The following is a 23,056-nucleotide window of genomic DNA, read 5'->3' as shown; positions in this document are numbered from 1 at the left end:
TCTACAACTATTCCTATGAAGCAGAAGTAATACCTCATAGGACTGCTGTAAAGACTAAAGGAGAGAACCATGCAAAGAACTTTCTGCTACACTTGACATGTTACCTATTTTCTCAAACTGAAATTGACAAAGCATAGAAACCTGGAGTTGCTTCTGATTATTCATTCCGATCACCCCACTCCTACTCACTCCCAAGGGTTCTGGCAGCCATTTCCAGGGAATCTCAAAGATTTTTTCCTACTTTATAATATAAATAATCTAATTCTTAACTGCAAAACCTCGTAACTGTTTTTTCAGTATTACCCTTCGCTGCTTGACTACAAGTTCTTCTGAATTGTTCTGCTTTTCAAATGGCTCATTGAAATGGGAAATTATGTTCAAATTCTCCTCTCTCCTATTCTATATACACTTTGTTTTAGGTAATTGTAACTTCTCAATGTTTCTGATAATTAATATTTGAACCACACCTTCACATACTAGTTTTAGTGTCTGGGATATGCTCTATCCTTTATGAAAAAAAGCGATTTTATTCCTGATAATTGTAACGTACAATCTGCAAATTTCCATGGCTAAAAGGCAGAGAAACCAGCAGAATTATTAGCAACCTCATAGAGTTAGAAAAACAAAAATCATAGGTCAGAATTGCCAAGAAAGTCAAGATTTTAGGGTCTAAGATCCTGGGAAGAAAGGACAAATTAACGGAAAAGCATTTGCAAACACAACCAGTGTTCGTTAAAATGAAAAACTGCAGCCGTCACCACCAACCTCTTGGATACCAGGAATCAAAGGTCCTTCCTTAATTTAATAAGGGCTATATATAATTAAAAGTAAATATGGAAAACATCATCCTTAATGGAGAAATGTTGAAAACATTCCCACTGAGAAAAGAATCAGGAAATAAATTCTGCTATCATCACTTATTTTTAACATTGTACTAGAGGTCCTAGTTAGTTCAGTAGCATAAGGCGTAAGGATTGAAAAGCAAGATAAAAAAAGTCCAGTTTTGTAGATTATATGACCTTATATTTAAAAATCCAGCTAAACTGCTAGAATTAAAAACAAACTTAGAGTTCTGCTTCTATTAAGGATGTAAAAAGCCACTAAAGAGTATACATACTAAATGGTGAAGGAAAAAAAAAATCCACAAAATTACAACTATTTGTGGGTCCATCAGACAGCCAAAATTCCACGGTAACTAGGGAAACTGAATTCCCAAGTCCATCCGCAGAGAGGAGGGACTAGAGAACTGTTTTGCCCTTGATAGGGCACAGGAGGAGAAATTGACTGGTAAGACGAAAAAGAAAAAGGAATTTTAACAAATACTTGAAGGCTACTATGATAGTTTTAAATTCCTGGGCTCCCCAGGCACAAGACGAGTTGGCACGCATCCGCCGCATTTTATCCGTGAGCGCCCAGGGCGTGTCCAGGAGAAAACGAGCAGGGGACCCAGAGGGGCCCGCACCTCAGTGGGGCAGGGGGGGATTTGCTGTCAATGGGGGACAGGCAGGATATCTGGACCTTCCTCTCCTATAAAACAAAATTTGTCAGGCGCAGAGGTAGGGACAGAAAACCTAACCCCAGGGTTCAGGAAAAAGCCTTCTGGTGCTGGGGGAGTGGCGAGGAGCCGATTTATGCGCGGGATTGTACACGCACACAACCAGAGCTGCGCTGCCCCGGGGAGGAGGCGGGGGTCTGCAAGCCCCTTCGGCCACCTGATGGTCATGCAGGCCGGCCGAGATAGTCCCACTCCTGAGGTTTGGGGACACAGGGCCTGCTTGGGACCTCGGCTGCAGCAAAGAGACCCAGACGCCCTCTCCCTCCTCATGAGCCTTAGAATAAATGACAGAGGAGCATCTAGTGCGGGCGGCAGAGACCAGGCAAAGGCAGGTCTCCTCTACGGCACAGGTACGCAGAACCTACAGAAAGACAAACAGGAGCCCTGAGCACCAGTTCTCAGGACAGCAGCCCCCACTCCCCGAAGGACAAGGCGGCAGCGGTTCACCTCTGGAGGCATCCGAGCAACAAAACACAAGTGCCACGTCACTACTGAGCAGACTGACCGGTCAGCCACACGGACAAGCTGACACGAGAAGAGGCGCCTTCGTTTCTAGGAGTAAATACTGTTCGCCACAGTTCAATATCTGATAATCGATAATTAGAAGACCCACCAGAAAATGGGGAAAAGAAAGGAACTTTGTCAAGATTAGTCAACAGAACCAGATCCAAAGATGTTCAGATGTTGGGACTATCAGACAGGGAAGATAACATAACTATGATTAAAATGTTAAAGAAGCCAGTGGAAAAAGTGTGCAATAAACAATATGCATGTATAGATGGGTGGGGATTTCATAAAAAATGAGAAATCATACAAAAAAGAAACAAATGAAAATGTTACAAATAAATACCGTGATAATAGAAATGAAGAATCCCTTCAACAAGCTTTTTAGCAGACTGTACACAGCATCAGAAAGCTAGTGAAGTTTAGGATAGCGTAATAGAAATGATCCAAACTTTAAACAAACAGGAAAAAATAATGAAACAAAAAGCACAGAATAGAGAATCCAATTCTGGGACAATATTAAACAGTCTAATATAGATGTAATTAGAGCCCCAAAAGAAGAAGAAGAGAGAGAAAAGAGGGCAGAATAAATATTTGAAAATATTATGGTCAAGAATTTTCCAAAACTAATGAAGGAAAATAAACCACATAAACAAAAAGCTCAGAAAAACCAAAGCAGAATAAACACCAAGAAAAATACATTTAGAGAGACCCAAACAAAGTCTTTAAGGCAGGCAGAGGTGGATGGGCAGTTAAATATAGAGAAACAACGGATGCGAGAATTCTTCTCTCAGATGCTTTATAAGCCAGAGGACAATGGAGTAATTTCTTTTATGTACAGAAACACACTCACACAGACACACCCCCCAACTCAAAATCATACACTCAGTGACATTTTTTTTTAAGTAAAATAAAAACATTTTAAAACAAATGGAAATTGAAAGAAACCACTGCCAGATGACATGGACTTTAAGAATTGTTAAAGGAATTCTCGAGGCAGAAGGAGTACGAGAGCAGCAGCAAATTTGGATCTGAAAAGAAACAGAGTGCTAGAAATGGTAAAAAGTTGGTAAATACAAAGGTTGACTTTCTTATTTTTAAATCATTAGATATAATTCAATGTCTAGGAAAATAATATATTTTGGAGTTTCTAGCATGTGAAAATACTTATAAAATTTTGAAAATGATAGCACATAATATGAGAAAGAGAAAATGGAAGAATATTATTTTAAGGTTCTGACACAACAGTGTAATGTTATCTGAACGTATACTGTCACAAGTTAATAATGTATACAGTGACCCTTAGAGCAATCACTGAAAAAGTAAAATAAAAAGCTATAAACCATAAACTAATGTTGGGGATAAAATGGAATCATAAAATAATACTTCATCCAAAATAAAACTGTAAAAGGGAGAAAAGGAACAGAAAATAGATGGGACGAATAAAATACATATAGCAAGGTGATAGACTTAAACTCAACCATATCAGCAATTATATTAAATGAAAATGGTCTTAACATTCCAGTTTGAAGGCAGAGATTGTCAACTGGATTTTTAAAACAGCAAGAACCAACCATACACCATCTATAAGAACACACTCCAAGGACACAGACAGGTTATAAGTAAAGGGATGGAACAAGACATACTAGGAAAAAAAATTATATGTTGCAGAGCCTGCATTCTATCAGATGAAAGAGACTTCAGAGTAAGAAATCTTACTGGGGACAGAGGAGAGACACTGAATAATGATAACGGGATTAATCTGTTAAGAGGGCACAAGGATTCTAAAGTCATGAAAAAGTCTGAAAGGAGAAAGACAAATCCATAATTATAAGGAAAGATTTTGATGTTCTTTTCTCTGTAACTGAGTAACAAATGGACAAAATAAGAAAGAACCAAACAACACTATTAATCGACTTGACGTGACAGACATACATAGAATACTTCATCTAAGAACAGCATAATAAGCATTCTTTTCAATTGCACATGGACATTCACCAAGAGAGACCATTTTCTGGGCCAAGAAACAAAGATTGACAGAGTTTTAAAAGGTTGAAATCATGTAAAATATGTTCTTGATAACAATGGAATTGTTTTCAGAAAGATACCTGACAGAATACTTAAATATTTGGAAAGCAAATAATGCACTTTTAAATCAACTTTGGGTCAAATAAAGAACTTACAGGGCATTTAGAAAATATTTTGGACTGAATGCAAATGAAAAGCAATATGCTAAGATTTTTAGGATGCAGTTAAAGCAGTGCTTAGAGGGAATTTTATAGCAGTGAGTGATTATAATACAAAAGAAGGAAGACCTCATACCAATGATCTAATTCAAGGGTTAGCAAACTTCTTCTGTAAAGAGCAAGATGGTAAATATTTTTATCTGAATGCATTGTAATCTCTGCTGCAACTACTCATCCATGCCTCCATAGCTTCAAAGAAGTCAGAAACTATGTAAATGATATGCATGTGTCCCAACAAAACTCCATTTACAAAAGAAGACAGGGAGCTAGACTTGGCCCCTAGGCTGTAGTTTGTTGATCACTGATCCACCTTAAGAAACTAGAAAAAGAAGAGCAAATTAAATCCAAAGCTAGCAAAAGGGAGGAAATTATAAACACCAGGAGTCAATGAAATTGAGAGACAAACAGTAGAGAAAATTATTAAAACCAAATCTGGAACTTTGAAAATAGCAATAAAATTGATAAATTTTTAGCCTGGATGATAAAAAGACACAAATCACCAATATTAGTCAGGAAAGAGGGGACTTCACTATATATCCTACAGATATTAAAGGGATAATAAGAAAATGTTATGAACACTTTTGCATCAATGAATTTGATACCTTAAGTGAAACAAAGTCCTTAAAGATACAAGTTACTATATATATATATATAGATATATATATATATCAAGAAATAGATTATGTCAATAGCTTTATAACTAATGTTTTAGAAGAAAAATTTTTACTAAAATACCTTCTTACAAAAACAAAACCAAAAACCAAAAACACCAGACTCTGATGGCCCTACTGGTGAATTAAACTAACATTTACAGTGGAAATGACACCATTCCTATCCAAATATTCTTCCAGAAGATTGAAGAGAAAGAGTTCTCAATTTATTTCATGTGACCAGCATTACTCATACCAAAATCAGTCAAGAACATTACAAATAAAGAAAATATAGATCAATATTATCTATAAATATAGATAAAACTGCAAATCAAATCCAACAGCATATAAAAAGTAAAACTCATGATGAGAAAATAGGATTTATTTCAGAGTTGACCAAAGAGCCATCTCAATAGGTGGAGGAAAAGTATTTTAAAAATTTCAGCATTAATTCATGATTAAACATTTCTCACAGACTAGGAATAGAAAGCAGCACTCTTTCCATGATTAACATCATCTGCAAAAAAGTACAGTAAAAATCATGACTAATGGTGGAAACCAATGATGTTTACCAACCAAGTTTGGAAATAGGGCCAAAGAATTTTCATTCTTAAAACATTTATTCAATATTATAATTAGGGTCCTAGATAGTACAATCGGACTAGAAAAAACAGTTAAAGTCGTAGATTGGAAAAGAATAAATAAACTGTCTTTAGCCACAGATGATATAATTATTTATATAGAAAACCTCGAGGAATTTACTAAATATCTACTAGAAATAAGTGAATTTAACAAGGTCAACATACCAAAGAAAATGATTTCTACATACCAGTAACAATCGGAAAAAGAAATCAAGATATACACATCTATATCATTTACAAACCCTCAAGAGAAAACATGAAATACTTAAATATAAGTTTAATAAAACATGTGTAATGTGTACATGGAAATTTGCAAAACATTGCTGAGAGAAATTACAGAAGACCTAAATAAATAGGGTGCTATATTGTTTTCATAGGTCAGAGAATGCAATATTCTTCAGGAGTCAATTCTTCTAAAATTATCTCCAGATTTAGTGCAATCCTAATTTCTTCTGTGGATATTGACAAAATTATTTCATACTTTATATGGAAATGTAAAGGACTCAGGATAACCAAACCAATTTGAAAAAGACAAAAAATTTCTAGGAATTGCACTATCCAAATTCTAGATTGAGTGCATTATAGTTTTAGGATAAGGACAGCATACAGATCGATGGAACAGAATAGAATCCATAAACAGATGTACAAACATGTGTTCAATTGATTTTCAACAAAAATGCCCAAGTAACTCAATGGGAAAAGGATAGCCTTTTCATCAAATAGACATTAAAATCTAGAATATATAAGGAACTTTTACTGTTCAGAAATGAGAAACTAATTTCAATCTAATTGATAAATGGGCAAGACACTTGAAGAGACACTTCATCAAAGAAGATATACAAATGGTAAATAAGCACATGAAGAAATGTTCAACATCATTATTAGGGGAAAACAACTAAAAAACACATGAGATGCAACTACATACATCCTAAAATGGTTACAATTTTATAATTGACAAGGGACTCCTGACCCAGACAAGATGGTGTACACTCATTTCTCCCTGCAACCCACCCGCCCTCACATAGGTGCAACTGTACACCCCAGACATAACAAAGGAAGCAAAGTTGGACAATGTAATAAAGAGGAAGGTACATTGGTTTGTCACGCCAGAACTGGGGAACAACATAAGAGCAGGATGTCTCTTCTCTCCCCACCCAACAGAAAACAACTACCGGCTCAGACTTTTCCCAATCTCCAACTTCTCAAGAGAAGGTGGCCCAGCAAGGCTGTTTTCTCTCTAATCGAACGAGCATCTCATTGACAAGGGGCCGAGCCTGGTACCACCAGCAAGGGGAATTTATCGTGAAACTTGCTAACAACGAGCCACAAGGCTCTCCTGCCTCCCCAGGAAATTTCATCTGGGCAGTTGTGTGGCACTGGCTTGGGGGACCCACCAAAATGAGCGCCCTGGCCTGGGAAGTCTCACTGTCCACGTGGGCCTGAGAGTCCTCTACTTCACCTTGGTGCATTTAGGAAGGGGAAGAATCAGTAGGGGTCACACTGTGTGCCCTCCCTCATCGGCACCAGACAGCGCAGCCCATGGGAACCTCTTGGGACCTCTCCTGCAGCACCAGCAGGGACCAACGGGAGTCCCAGCAGGTCTACAAGAAGAAACTAGGAAAAAAAGAGAAAAATAACCCCAAAGCAGTAGAAATAAATAAATAATAAAGCTCAAAGCAGAAATTAAGACAATTGAAATAGGAAGCCCAGCTGGCCTACCACAAGAAACTAGAAAAAGAAGAGAAAAATTAAGCCAAAAGAATAAGGAATGAAATAAGAGCAGAAATCAATGAAATTGAAATAGGGTAACAGAGAAAAGCAGTGAAACAAAAAGCTGTTTCTTTAAAAAATATCAATAAAATTGATAAACTTCTAGCAAGACTGACAAAAATAAAGAGAAGACATGAGACAAATCACCAGTATCAGTAAGAAAATAGGGGCTATCACTACAGATCCTTAGTTATTAAAGTTAATAAGGTGATACTTATAAATTATAAATTATAAATTATAACATGATACTTATAAATTTAAAAACTTAAAATAAATGAATCAATTTATTGGATCAGTTGGATAGGTTCCTTTAAAACCTCAAGCTACCAAAGCTCAACCAAAATGAATCTGATAATCTGAGACCATTAACCAATTTAAAAGAGAAGAATTCATTTAAAACCTCCTGAAAAAGAAACATCCAAGCCCAATGGTTTCACTGGAGGACTCCAACACTCATTGAAAGAAGAATTAACATCAATTTTACACAATTTCTTCCAGTAAATAAAAGAGAAGGGAATATTTCCCAAGGCTTTTTATAAGGCCAGTGGTATCCCTGATACTAAAACAAGACAAGACTGGAAAAAAAGAAAACTACACACCAATATCTCTCATGAATATACACGCAAAATTCCTCAACAAAATATTAGCAAAAGGAATCTAACAATGTATAAAAAGAATTACAGAATATGAACAAGTTGTATTTATTCCAGGTATATAAGGCCAATTCAATATTTGAAAATTAATAAGTGTATCAATAGGCTATGAAGAACAATCATATAATCATATCAATTGATGTTGAGAAAGCATCCGACAAAATCCAGCATGTATTCTTCATAAAAACTCTCAGCAAGTTAGGAATAGAGAGAAATTACTTCAACATGAAAAAGAGTATCCACAGAAAATCTGTAGCTATCATACTTGATGGCAAAAGATTGAATCCTTTTTCCTTAAAATTGGGAAGAAGGCAAAAATGACTGCTCTTACCTTTTCATTCAACATAGTACTGGAACACCTAGCCACTGCAGTGAGGTACAAAAAAGAAATAGAAAGCATACAAATTAGAAAGGAATAAATAATACTGTTCCTATTTGCAGGTGACATGATTGTACATAAAAAATCTTGAGAGATCTGCATAAAAAGTGAGAAGGCACATGCACAAATCAATCACATCTCTATATACTGACAATGGACATGTGGAAATTGAAATTAAAAACACAATTTAAAATTGTTACAAAGAAAACAAAGTATTAAGGTATACAATTAAAATATTTACAGGATTTGTACACTTAAAAATTACAAAATGTTGATGAAAACAATCAAGAGTCCTAAATATTCATGGGTTCGAAGACTCAACATAGCAGTGTTACCAATTCTCCCCAATTGGTAACTAAAGCAAGCGTTTTAGTTAACCCCAAAAGCTTAAGCTAAAATTTCGGTGGAAAGGCACAGGGCCTTGAATAGCTAAAAAACTCTTGGAAGAAAAAAGTGAGGAATCACCCTATTAGGGCTTACTATATAGCAAGAGCAACCAAGAAGGTGTGGTTTTGACAAAGGGAGATGTAAATTGATGGAAGAATCCAGAAACAGACCCACACAAATTTATTCCACTGATTTTTTTCTTTTTTTTTTGGTATGCTGTACGGCAGGGGTCACATTTCATTCTTTTTCCATGTGATTATCCCGTTATTGCAGCACCATTTGTTGAAGCTTTCATTTGTTTGTTTGGGAAGTGCATGGACCAGGAATTGAGCCCGGGTCTCCTGCATGGCAGGCGAGAATTCTACCATTGAACCACCCTCGCACCCACCTACTCGGCCGATTTTTGACAAAGGTATGAAAGTAAGTCAATGGATGAAAGGAATTCTGCTGAGTGAAAAAAGCCAAGTCCAAAAGTTTAAATACCATATGATTCCATTTTTGTAATGTTTTGAAATGACAAAAGTATAGAAACGGAGACCAGATCAGTGCTGCCAGGAGTTCGGGATGGAGGCTGGGCGGGAAGACTGTAGGTGAGGTCTACCAAAGGCCACGCAAGGAGTCCTTATAACCACAGAACTTTCCATATTTTGACGGTAAAAACCCATAAATGTGATAAAGTTCTGTAGACTAAATACACACACACACACACACACACACACACACACACTAGCACAAATAAGTACAAGTGGTAAAACTGGGAAAGTCTGAATAAGATCAGTGGATTGTATCAATGATAAAATACTGGTTACAATGTTGTTCTATCATTTTGCAAGATGTTACCTGGGGGAAACTGGGTAACAGGTATATAGCTCTCTGTTTTTCTTACACTTGCACATGAATCTACAATTATCTCAATAGAAATTTCAGTTAAAAAGGTAATGCTCGGTTTAGCAGCAACTGGAAATCGCTTCCATTGTTCTTGAGAATTCAAAATGGTACATATAGTCCCTTTGGAAAATGTTTCTTATAGATATAACCATGTACTTACCTTGCAACCCAGCAATCTGACTCCTTGGTATTTACCAAAGAGAAATTAAATCATATGTTGATGCAAATACCTAAACACAAATGTTCATTGAAGCTTTATTAATAAATGCCAACTGGAACTTGTGAATGGATAAGGAAATTATGGAACTCTCCTATAGTGGGCTACTACGCAGCATTAAAAAGCCATGACACTTATACATGCAACATCATACATCAATCTAAGAAGCATTATGCTAAGTGAAATATACTAGACATAAAAAGGTAACTTCTGTATTACATTTATAAGAGAGTCCAAAAAAGTCAAACTATTAAGACAGAAATCAGATCAGCATTTGCCATAGCATGGGGACAAGAGGAACACAATTTATTTCAAGGGGTACAAAGGAACTTTTGGGGGTGATGGAACTATTCTGTATCTTGATCGTGATGGTACTTAAATGTTGTTCATATTTGTCAAAACTCATCAAACTGTATACATAAAAACTGAATTTTATTGTATGTAAATTAAACCTCACTTAAAAAATCAATTTAGCAAGATTTTTCAATGTATTATCAATATACTGAAATAATTTTTTCTATGTCTCAACAAATAAAAATGACATAAAACTGTCACTTATAATAGCATCAACAACAACAAATTACCTAAGAATGTAATTATAGATGCATAATATCTCTACACAGAAAACTTCAAGGCATTACTAAAAGTAAAGATCTAAATAGACGAAAGATATAGCAAATTCATTGATTGGAAACTCAAATTTCTAAATATGTCAATTTACCTGAGCTGTAGATACAATTCAATTGCAAGCCAAATCTGGAGACTTTTTTATAAATGAAAATTGAGAAGCTAATTATTAACATTCCTATGGAAACAAAGAGTGCCAAGAGGAGTCAAAGCAATCTTGAACAACGAAGTGAGAAGACTCCCACTATCAGATATTAAAACTTTATATTATAAAGCTCGAGTAATTAAGTAGATATGATATTGACTTGGGGATGGACAAATCCACCCATGTAAGTACTTAATTTATGACAAGGCACTAGTAATGCAATATTGAATGAATCCTTTTCAGTGACTAACACTGGATCAATTTGATATCTATATGGAAAAAACTCCTACCCCATATTCTGTACAAAAATTAATCTGAAAACGATTATAAACCTAATTATGAAAGGCAGGAACAATAAAATTATTGGAAGATAATAAAAACTATTAGGAGAATATCATCATGATCTCCAACTCACCAAAGACTAATCCGACAGGGCACAAAAAACATAAACTCCTAAAAAGGATCATGTTTTAGGTTTCATTAAGATAAGAACCTCTGGTTATCAAAATATGCCATTATGAGAGTGGTAGGGCACAGTCTGAGAAAATATCTGCATTACAAATATTGCAAAATCTATTATCTCCATCCACAATATCAAATAATTTCTACGAGTCAAGAAATCCAAAGGAAAGAGGACTAGCTTCTTTGCAAGACAGTATATACAAATAGACTATAATCATACGTAAAAGTGCTCAATTTTATTAGTTATAGGAAAAGCAAATTCTAACCCTGATGTAGTATTAGTAGTACACAACCAAACAGAATGACAAAGGAGAAAAAAAGACCAGGAAAAACAAGAAAACTAAACAATACCAAGTGATAGCAAAGAAACAGCAACAGAAACCCTTGTGGACTTCTGGTGGGGGTATAAATTGATACCGCTTTAGAAAATTGTTTGCATTGTCTATTGACCCCAATCATTTACCCACCCTAGAACCAGTAATTTCATTCATATGAATATATTAAGAAGAAATGCATACATGTGTTCACAAAAAGGTATGTATCTACAAAAATGTTATTGCCTGTAGTAGTCTTAACAGCCCCAAACTAGAAAAAATTCAAGTACCTGTTACTAGTACAATGGATTTTTAAAGTACGGTATATTCACACAATGGGATATAATACAACAATTTTAAAATAACAAACAAAATAGAATACTATACAGCAATGAAATTTACATAGTTTAGATGACTTCACAATGTTAAGGGAAAGAAACCAACACAAAAAGGACATATTGTTTGATTCCACTTACATAAAGTTTTAAGAATTCATTATTAATCGGTGATGATGGAAGTCAGTGTGGTGTCTTTCTTTTTGGAAAATGAATGTCTGGGAAATGACGAGAGGTTTCTGAGATTGTTTACAGCCTGCGTCTTGACTGGAGTGATGGTTAACAGGTATGTCCCACTTGTAAAAATGTATAGAATGCTAATATAGGATGTTTATTTTCCTGTCTGCATATTTTGATAAAATTTTACAAAATGAGAAAAACAAACACACCCATTAAAACTGTATTATCAATTCTTTTGGAGCACACCACTCTATCAACTTTCACACATATAGATTAAAATAAGTAAAAGCTGTAAGTCCACAGGACTTCTAAAAATTACATTCTTTTAAGATTATGCTTCTCAGAACTTGGCTAAATTTTGCCAGGTGTGGCAATAATGATATGTGTGCACTTAAGAGTGAAAACCTAAACATGCAATAAGTTTCATGATTGCATTTTAATATTGGACAATTTAAATTTTACCATAATTCCAAGATTGGAAAGCAGAGGCCATATCTTAAAAAAAAAAAATAATAATGCTCATATTTGGACGATGAATGACATTTTCCCAGAAATTCAACAATCTAATCTTAAGGTGTATGTCATTACTACTGGCAGTCTTCCAAGTAAGGCAAAGGAGTGAAAACATTGGTTATTGCCAAGTTCTCAGTGTCTTTCCTTGGACCACCAGCTAGAAAAACCAACAGAAGTTTATTTAGCCAACCAGTCTGTTTTAAAATTTGCCTACGTAGAGTGCCCATTAGTGTTTAAATATTTTGTTATAAAGTTATTACATTTATTTAGAATAAGGTTTTAAAGAAATTTATAGAGAAAATAAATAATGGAACTACTGTGGAACACTGTATAATAAAATTAATAGAAAATAGCCTTTTGGCCTTTTAGAAACCTCTCTGAGTTTATACATGCTTTGGTACATGCTTTGGTACACTGGGGAGGAAACAAGTCATGAAATGATTCAAGCTGACTGAGTCAACAACAGAAATTTTATTTAGAAATGAATGACCATGTTTGCAATAACCCCCCCCCGAAATATGAAATGTAAAATGGTTACGAAATTCTAAATCTCAACCAGCACACATACAATTCATTGAACATTGTAATTCTCAGAGTCATGAAATCTGACATGGTAAGACATTATTTTTATCAGTCGGGGCAAAAAAAAACAAACAAAAGAACACTAGGTCCTTTTAGAAGTCTGAAGAAGATATAAATGATCTTTTGGTTTTTCACCCTCCTTCGAACAGTTTTTACGTCTCTTTTTTTCTTTGTAAGATGTTGCACATCATCTGTGTAATATTTATTTAAAATATCTTAACTTAGAACAACTAACTTAAAAACAAATGTAAGCATTCCATGCATGTTCTACTGCTTCAAGAATAAAATTAAAACAAGATATCCTCTGTAAAGCAAATATATTTATTATGCACTTTCATATACATAGGGATTTTTGCTTAATATAATACAAGGAATAAAATAAAACTTTTACAATGTGAAATTCAATGTACATTGTAGGATATTTACATACCCAAACTAAGGGAAAAATAAAAGAAAGCATTTGTCTGCAACTATACTCGCTGATAAGTGTAAATAGAGAAATATTAAGCAAAACATACATTTGCATAACCAAAACAATTTTGAGAAAAGTACTTTTGAGTTTTTAAGTAGTGACTTATTTTTGGTGAGGATGAAGGTGGTGGCAGTGGTGGGCAGCAAGAGATAAAAAAAAAATTGCTGCATTTTACATTGTTGTTAATCTTCCTTCCAAAACCTTTTTCACAAATATCCATTTAAAATTTTTTTCATTACTCTATTTCCCTTGTTATCAACTCATGGCCCTTGGGGAATGGGCACGGATGGAATGCTGCAATGTTAAAAGCACGTGGTATTATAGTTATGAAGTGGCAACAGCTGATTTTACAAAATTTAAACATTTCAATTCCAAAAATAGCTTTTTAGGAGTTTTATATTTGGAGGACAATTTTTACTCTTCTTATTGGGACAGAAGTCAGTTTTCATTCACGGCATTAGATCTCCCACAGGAACAAGTAAGCAAAGCGTGGCATCTCGACACCCTCATCTCCCTTATCCTAAATGAGAGCCGCATGTCATCCTATATTCCAAAACCCAATCTATATAAAAACATCGAGAGGAACACTTACTTTCGAAAATCGTAGTTTCCAACAGGTTCTCTTCCTACCAACTGTTTCAAGTGTATAAAGCATGGATATGAAAACATAAATCTTTGAAAAACACAAATCCCTTATGTAATGAGCTGTATCTTTGCCCTTTGGCTACAAGGTGCATTTTTTGTAACAAACAATAAAATTAAATAAATACAATCCCAATAGTTCAAGGTTAATAGAAAAACTGGCATCTTTCTTCTTTCTAAAGAAAAATACACCTAATAAGAAATTAGACTTTATCTTCTACAGCATTGTAAATGTACTGTATTTGAGATACAACTAAAGGTGCTCTAATAATAGGATGTGTTCACACTTATTAACAGAATCATTAACACTCTTAAGGCTACTTTGTAAGAGTCCTAGTAAGTGTATTTAATAAATGTCCCATAGGGACAAGCATTCGATACTTGAAACATTCACATTCGAGTTATCACTATTGCCATGTCACCTTCAGATTGATAGAACTTATCAACTTGTTTCTGATTCCTGATATAGCATATCAATGACATAAACAAAATGAATTTTGCTGACTTTAAAAAAACAAAAGCAAAACGAAAAGCCTTATAAAAGATTCAAGCGAAACATTTTTCACAACCGAATCCACATTTCTATTTCTGTGAATAGTATGTGTCCTTCATTACTGACCTCTGGTACTAGGTCATATATCCTGAAGATTTACCCAGTAGTAGCAATGGTTTTGTGCTGGATCTTCAAATTCTCTTTCCTCATTCCTCCTTATCAAGAGCACATGGAAAGAATTTTTTTCCTAAGACTAACCAGGCTCATTCAAAGATCAAACCCATACCTATGGCTTCTAAGCAATCACGCTACCCTTCCAGACATACCCTCACCAGGCTGGGGTCACAGGCTGATGTGAACCAGACAACTTCGCTTTCCTTGGTCACAGACTTTGTCCAGAGAAATAGGAAAGAGTATATGGACAGAAAAGTGCAAATCCTTCACTAGTTTTTATCAAGTAACAGTAAAAAAAAAGACACATGTTCGGACTGATGGGTTAGAGGTGTCATCTGTGAAGGATAGCACACAGTGCATTCATCAAACTTATCACCCAACGAAGCCATTAAGATTGATCTGATTTTCAGGGGGGCTATTTAGATTATACAGTGTTTTATGAACTATAAACTGCTGGGAAGGAAGCCAACATTAACATCTGCTCTGGTAAATTATATCCAATTTAACTGGCAGGAAGATAAGGGCAGTCAATGAGTTGTCCAGAGATCCAAAACCTACCCCCAACAAGGCAGGCCCACCGCCGTCTGCACACAGGCGAGCAGTGCCCCATGGCCAGGCCCAGGAGGGGGAGTGATGAACGAGTGCAAGCTGACCGTGCCTCCCAAAGGATGAAACCGAACTCTGCTCTGCCTACACTCGGTTTTGTTTTGTTTGGGACTCTTTTAGCCAGAGATGAGGATTCCAGGTTGAAACTTAGAGCAGCTCCCTAAAATAACCGAAATTATTAAAATGAAACCTGCCAATAAAACATCTTTTTCACCTCCATGTGGCATTTATATAGAAACTTATGTTCATCCAATGTTGAAGGTGTAGTGAACATAAAACAGTTGTAAGATTTATTTTATTGAGCAACATTTTAAAGATACAAGAAACAGGCCATATTCTACTACAATGCAAATGTGACTAAAACAGTATGCTTAAGTTTCTTTTGCCACAAGAAGAAAAAAATAAATACAAGGAACACTGCCTTTACATACATTTGACCATGGCACATGCACATTTATCAAATCTTAACTTAAAATACTTTAATCAATTTTTTTTCAGCTTTTATCAGGGAACTGCAGTATATATCTGCCTTAAAAATAAAAGTGCTTATCCTTGTGTATTGAGCACAGTGCTTATCCTTGTGTATTGAGCACAAAGCACACAAAATGAAATTTTTAAGCAGAGAGGGTTACACTGAGAAGGCAGCCTTACTACTTAGGCACATTACAGTAATTAAGGTAACTGTACTGCAGATATCACATTCTTCTTTTTTTTTCTCAGCAAATCAACAGGCACCTTCTGTTTTCATCCAGTAGCTGAAGGGCCACTCCAGTAACATCTTCCGTTTCACAGAATAGGAAACTAACACAAAAGTTTTTAAAAAGAGAGAGAATTAATTCCTATCTTATACTATATAATCAATTATACATAGCTTAAAATTTTATATAATACAAATAAAATATATTTACACATACATATATATGTATATATCTACTATGGAAAGCACAAAGTGGACTTGCCCAATTAGATCTGTTATTTAAAATATGTCACTTTTTAAGAATCCACAAAATGTTTACCTTAATTCATGTGTTTTACCGTTTAATATATATTTACGCGTTGCTTTTATACAAGATTCCATCATGAGAGCTGGAGGGAAGTAACATCAAAACTAAATATTGTTTAAATAAGCTGGAGAATGGATGAATATTTTATACAAATTATTTTTGAATGAGATTTGACTGGTCTTCCAATGACTGACCCTGAAGTGAATTTATTATTAGAAGATATGGTGGATATACTTATAGTAGTGTTTAACCTAAGCTGCTCCCAAAGACAAAAGAAGCAAAAGAGAGAGACTGTAGTTTGCTAAAGGAAAGAATGCAATTTTGTTAGAGGAAAGAAAAAATAGCAAAAGTAAAGTAGGTTAAGTATACTCATAGTATAACTCAGCAAGATTCCTAATGAAATATTTGGCTGTATTTCCAGTATGGTAAATGTACTTCTAAAAAGGTATCCATAATATAAAAATTATGTACCTATTTTCCCACCAATTTCCTCTATACAATTAATAACGCATTCTTTGTGGTGGAGAGAGGAAAAAACATTTTTAGTTAATAAGTATGACTTTTTAATTTTAAATAATTATTTTATCTAAATACATGCATCCTCCCAATACATCCATCCATTCAACATCTTTTCAACCCTATCCATGACTATCCATGACAACACGTGAAAACACTACCAGGAAGAGTATTTAGAGATCTGTCACAATAAAAATCACCTTCTGCTGATTAAATCTTGACTTCTATGGTGAAAATGAAGGAAATTTACCTTTACTATCTACTAAATGCTACATGCTATTTTATTTAAAGGAAGAAGATGAAATAGTCCCTCTCTCTGTCACTATCAAGTCTTTTAGGTGGGGAAAATGACTGTATAGGAAGGAATGCTTAATCTGGAATTTATCCACTCATTCATTCATTCATTCATTCATGTGCTTAACAAATTTTTACTGAGAAACTACAATAGATGAAAGCAGTATTCCAAGCACATGGAATAGAGCAGCAAACAAAAGAGACACATATCTCCATCCTTACACTTTTACTTTAGTAAAAGTTAAAAGGGAGACAATAATAAACATCATAAATAAGTAAAAGGCATAAAGCACATAAATAATAAATGCCTCGGGTAAAATAATGCAGGCAAGGGAGAAAAGAAGCTATGGAGCTGGGGGAGTTCAAATGTTAAAAGAGTGATAAAGGACGGTTTTGCTGAGAGGGTATTTGAATAGAGATTATGAAGCGAGGGTACAGGCTATGTGAATATTACGGAAAAGAGCATTCCAAAGAGTGGGACCTATACTTCTGACATTTTATTCTTTATACTGATGACATTTTACCTTTTATAATGGTGTTTCCTTTTTATAGCTGAAGCTAGGGTCAGAACCTTCAATCTGAAGCTTCAGAGCTTGTTTAAGGCTTAGTTCTGTCTCCGAGGAAGGATATCCCTCTAACACTTCCTGACGTCCTCGATCTTGCATTGTTCGTGGGACTGAAACCCTACCAAGGAAAACCTGGTTGCTCTGAAGATGATAATTTGGATTCGTCATTATCCCATTTCTCTTCTTCTGTTCTCCACTTTGTTGGTGAATAAGAAACTGCTGTTGTGAGCGACCCATTTCTTGCTGAGCTGAAGGGATAATTTTGCACTGAGACTCTGCTGGCACTTGCACAGGTGCACTGGTCCCAGACTTGGCTGTGGGCCCTCTTTTATCAAACTGGGTCATTTCATATTCTAAAACCTTTGGCTGTGAAGAATTGCTTTGTTTAGCTTTTTTCCCAGCAGACCCGGATTTGCTGGAATTTTCTGATTTCCCCCCTTTATTTGCCTTTGTTGACTTCAAACTGGGTTTTACTTGGCTCCACTCAAATTCACTACTTGGGGAATTGTGACTCTGTCCTAAGGACTGCGTTGTGGAAGACGGGGAAACAATGGACTGCCGACTTCGACTGCGCGGCAATGAATGCTGCTGAATTTGTTCTGTAAACGACAAGCTATGAAAGCTGTCAATTGGCACTGTTTGAGCCGTTGCTGTAGATGAAGTAGTTCTCAAAGATGAATTTTTTGAACTTTTCAGGGAGTTATTTGACAATGATGACTTCTGACGATCAACTGTAGAATCTGGAGATTCTGAAGGAGAACTGAATGCATGAGCTGGCCCATTAGGTAAACCACGCAATGAGGGCTGCGTATCCCCTCCACCAGTACTACCGGAGCTATTGGATTTAATGGTTAACGACTGCATTTTTGAAGACATTGCTTGTAGAGGCTTTTGCTCCATTGTGTGAACAGGAGATGGGGAGCAACCATTCAAACTAGATGCACCATATTTTTCTAATAACTTAATTATTTGGGAATGTCCGTTTTTAGCTGCTACACGCATAGCAGTGCGTCCAAATTGATCAGCGTGATTTGGATCAGCACCGTGCTCCAAGAAGACCTGCACGACATCGATGTGCCCTTCCTGGGCTGCAATGCAGAGTGCAGTTGCACCTTGATTACATGTATGGTCAACAATGGCGCCGTGCTCAATCAGGAGCTGAACCACTTTTACATGGCCCTGCCAAGCTGCAGACTGCAGAGCAGATCGCTTTTCATTGTCTGCAGCATTGACATCAGCATGGTAGGTTATCAGAACTTGCACCATTTCCAAATGGCCTTGCCAGCAGGAAACATGAAGTGCGGTCCTTCCTTCAGCATCACTTGATTCTACATTTGCACCATTTTCTAAAAAATATTCAGCCATTGTAAGTTGGTTTTCTAGGGCCAAAATATAGAGTGTGGGCCTACCATCAGCATCTTTGTAGTTAACATCTGCTCCGTGGCTAAAAAGTAGTTCAACAATGTCCCTGTGTCCTTCTAACGCAGCAACCCGCAGTGCATTTCTTCCATCATAACCCCTCTGATCAATGTTGGATTTGTTTTCCAGTAATATTTGAACACAATCATAGTGACCCTCTTGTGAAGCTAATATGAAGGGTATCCGTCCATCATTATCAATTTCATTTGTCCTAGCACCTTGCTCGATCAGTGCTTCACATATTAATCTGTGCCCTTCAAAGGCTGCCATGTGCAAAGGTGTCCACCCAGCATCGTCTCTGTGATTCTCATCTAACCCTCTATCCAGTAGAGTGCGCACCACCTCCACATTGCCTTGTGCCGACGCTATGCTGAGGACCGTCCTACCTTCACTATCAATACTGTCCACAGCTGCACCCCAAAACAAAAGCGTGTTTACAACTGAAGCATGACCCATGGAAGCCGCTGCTAACAGCGGTGTGCGGCCATTGTTATCTGTATGATCTACGTCTGCTCCCCCCTCCAGCAGCAAGTCAACCACATCAACATGTCCTTCGTAGGCAGCCACTAGCAGCGGGGTCATGCCATCTTTATCACAATGATCGACTTCAGCACCTCGATCGATTAAAAGGCTAACGACGGATGCGTGCCCTTTACTTGCAGGCACACAAAGTGCAGCCACAGACAGCGCGGTCCTGCCATCAACATCCTCATGATTTACTTCTGCTCCGTGGTCCAGTAAGTGTTCCACAATCTCTCTATGCCCCATGTATGCTGCTGCTATCAAAGCAGTTCTGCCTTCATTATCAGCCTTGTTGACTTCAGCACCATGTTGCAGCAAATTCAGTACAATATCTTCATGTCCTCCCCAGGCCGCGGCCCTCAAAGCTGTTCGGCTATCAGCATCTGCACAATCCACTTTTACGCCAGCATAAAGCAGCGCAGAAACTACCTCAGTATGGCCACCCCAAGCAGCAGATCTCAATGCTGTCCAGCCATCATGATCAGTATGATTAATATTTGCTCCACACCCAATCAAACAATTAACCACCTTGGTATGTCCTTGTCTAGCAGCTAGAGTGAGAGGTGTATGTCCATGAGCATCTTCTATCTCTAAGTCTGCTCCCCTAGAGACAAGTAAATTCACTACATCAAGATTGCCACTGTAGGCAGCATTAGCTAATAACGTTCTTCCATTTGAGTCGCACTGATTCACCGAGGCTCCATTATCTAATAATGTCCGGATGGAATCCTCTCTTTCTAAGGCTTGTCGGACGATGCACGACGTGCGATCATCTTCGCTGTTAACGTGAGCACCAGCTTTAACCAACAGCTGTAGCACTTCTTGTTCCTTGGGTATTAAAGTAGACAGAGAGTCTCTAACAGGTGTACCATTCCATATCATCCACAGAGCTAATTCAGCTGTCTCTAACTGTAAGTTTGAGTTTATTAAGTGCAATGCAAATTCTTGTGCTTCCAATGGTGTTAAATTCTTCGCTTGACAGGTATAACTCATAGCCAACATTCTGTGTCCTTCTGCTGCATTACATAAATATTTCTGAGTGCAGTGTTTCACATCTAGAAGCCACTCTGCAAAGCTATAGTGAAACAATATTTTAGTATTTCCCAGTCCATCAACAAGAAGTTTGGAGAGGACATCTAGTTTACGTTGAAAGTCTTCCAAAGTTAATGACATGTTTTTGGTCCATACTGCATGATATAATTCTGTGATGGTCAAAGGTCGGCAGGCTGCAAGAATAACATTTAAAATAGGCTGAACTTTTGCAAACTGTTTTCTTACAAAAAGTCTTTGACATAACCAGAGATATAGACCATTTAGAGTTCCTGGGATATCACGAATCTCTCTTAACATAATAAAATTTTCTACAACTCCATCTAGAACCCGTTCTAGATAAAGAAAGCATCCACTGCTTTTGATGTGCAGCTGATTTAACATCTCCGCAGTTTCTTTGGTGAGGTGTTGTCGTAGAGCTTCTTCTTGATCTAAACGATGAAGAATGTACTGCTGAACGTCCTTGACGATATATGCCTTCCGAAGGTCATCTAAACTTATTTTTCGAAAACCTAGAAGAAGAGATTAAAAAAGATTTATGTCATCAGTTGAAAATGATTATAGAAAATGCCATATATTCAAAGAGAATGTCTTCAGTGTCTTGACTGTCAGGAGAAAAAAGGAAAAACTCCTAATAAACAAATCAATACCTATTAGGATTCAAACCAAGGTTTACTTTTCCATCTGTTTAAAAAAAACACTGATTGTAGATGAACTATTTCATTTTCCTTATCTACAAATGGAACTATTTCTTATTCTTTCAGTGGCTCAGTGCCTCTTTCAATTTCAATGATAATACTAAAGCATTAGGCAGTTTTACATATTCATAAAAGGCACCTTGTTAGAATTTTCTGAACTCCCAAATGATTAGGAAACAGAGTTGCAGAAGACGTAACAAATAGGTTTGTTTTTCAAGGCTAATCTTTTTTCATATGAATAATTTATATATTCCCACCCATACACCTGAATGTACACTAGCCTTAATTTTGGGACCGAAAATTTTCATCCAATTAGAATACCACTTACTTTAAACTACTTTATTTTACGTGCTATCAAATTAAAATAATCTCATACTCTCTTAAATGAACCATTTAAGAAGGAACTTTGTCAAAGAGTTGTAAAAAGAAAGCAACAGTAAAATCAAGCCAACAAAAAATATGCTAGTTACAGTTATTTGAAACTCGCTTTAAGTTCTTCAAAGGGGATTGTAATTCCATTTTCTGAAGGGAGATGATATGATTTATAAACATGATTTTATCAGACAAATGTGTATTCCTCTTACAGAACAATAAAACTTCAGAATGAATGAAATCACTTAAAAAGATACAAATCTGGAAATTCAGCAAAGATCAGTGATGGTCAATTTATACTGAACAATACAGTCCTTTAAGCAAATGAATAAAACAAATTATATATATAAAATACAGGCCAGCCACTATATGCAGTACTGTGTGAGAGATGAGACTTCACTCTGTAACAAGGAGTGAGGAATTCTGACCAAGGCGTGAACACAACCAGATGTGCATTTTGAAGGACGATTCTAACATCACTAAGGAAGGAACGGAGTGTGTCAACAAAACTAAAGGCACCATTTATTAAAGAAGCTGTGATAGCCTGGGTGAGAATCACTAACACTAGGGCAGTAGCAGCCACAAAGATAAAAATCAAGGGTGGATTTGAAAATGATTGATGAGAGCTAGACTGTTTAGGGCTTGATGAATGTGGAGTTGGAAAGAAGGAAGGAGTCTAGGTTAATGCTAATTTATGGCTTGGCCAACAGGACGAAAAGAGAGACCACTGAAGGATAAAAAGTTTGTTGAGAAAGCTGATCAATTCAGTTTTGTCATACTAAGTTTCAATTATTTGTTTGAAATGGAAAATTATTGGGAAAAAAAACCAGCCTACCAAGAATGACACAGGCAGAAATGACAAATTTGCAAATATCCCACAAAAAACCCCACCAAACCCAAAAGGTTTCTCTAGTGAAATCTATCAAACATTTAAGGAAGAAGTAATAATTGTAAACAAACCTTTCAAAAAGTAAAAAAGGAGAAAACACTTCCCATCATATTCTGTGCCTAAGAATATTCTGTGACCAAAACCCAAATCATTTAGTCAGATCGATCGATCTATCTATCTATCTATCTATCAAAGGTTGATAGTTAACATTCAGGGAGTGCTTACTTCCTTCCAGGCCCTGTCTGAATAGCTTAGATTCATTTTCCCTTTGAATTCTCATAAAAATCCTAT

The 23,056-nt window shown here is 36.2% G+C and overlaps 1 protein-coding gene across 4 annotated transcripts in view; it reads right to left on the bottom strand.

Annotated features, from left to right (window-relative positions):
* Window positions 1–15,712: 15,712 nt before the first annotated feature.
* The window catches only part of ANKRD50 (ankyrin repeat domain containing 50), a 38,226-nt gene continuing 30,882 nt past the window's right edge, over window positions 15,713–23,056 (bottom strand). For all 4 annotated transcript variants that reach the window (XM_077140086.1, XM_077140087.1, XM_077140085.1 and 1 more), the window contains exons 4-5: window positions 17,774–21,318; window positions 15,713–16,236 (exon numbers count right to left, since the gene is read on the bottom strand). In XM_077140086.1, coding sequence (XP_076996201.1) covers window positions 17,777–21,318 — 3,542 coding nt within the window. In that variant the 3' untranslated portion in view covers window positions 15,713–16,236; window positions 17,774–17,776. The remainder of the gene's footprint in view (window positions 16,237–17,773; window positions 21,319–23,056) is intronic.

Source organism: Tamandua tetradactyla, chromosome 22 (assembly GCF_023851605.1).
Source record: "Tamandua tetradactyla isolate mTamTet1 chromosome 22, mTamTet1.pri, whole genome shotgun sequence".
Lineage (NCBI taxonomy): Eukaryota > Metazoa > Chordata > Mammalia > Pilosa > Myrmecophagidae > Tamandua > Tamandua tetradactyla.
The sequence above is the reverse complement of the archived record's forward strand: the minus strand, read 5'-3'. Positions and strand labels throughout refer to the sequence as shown.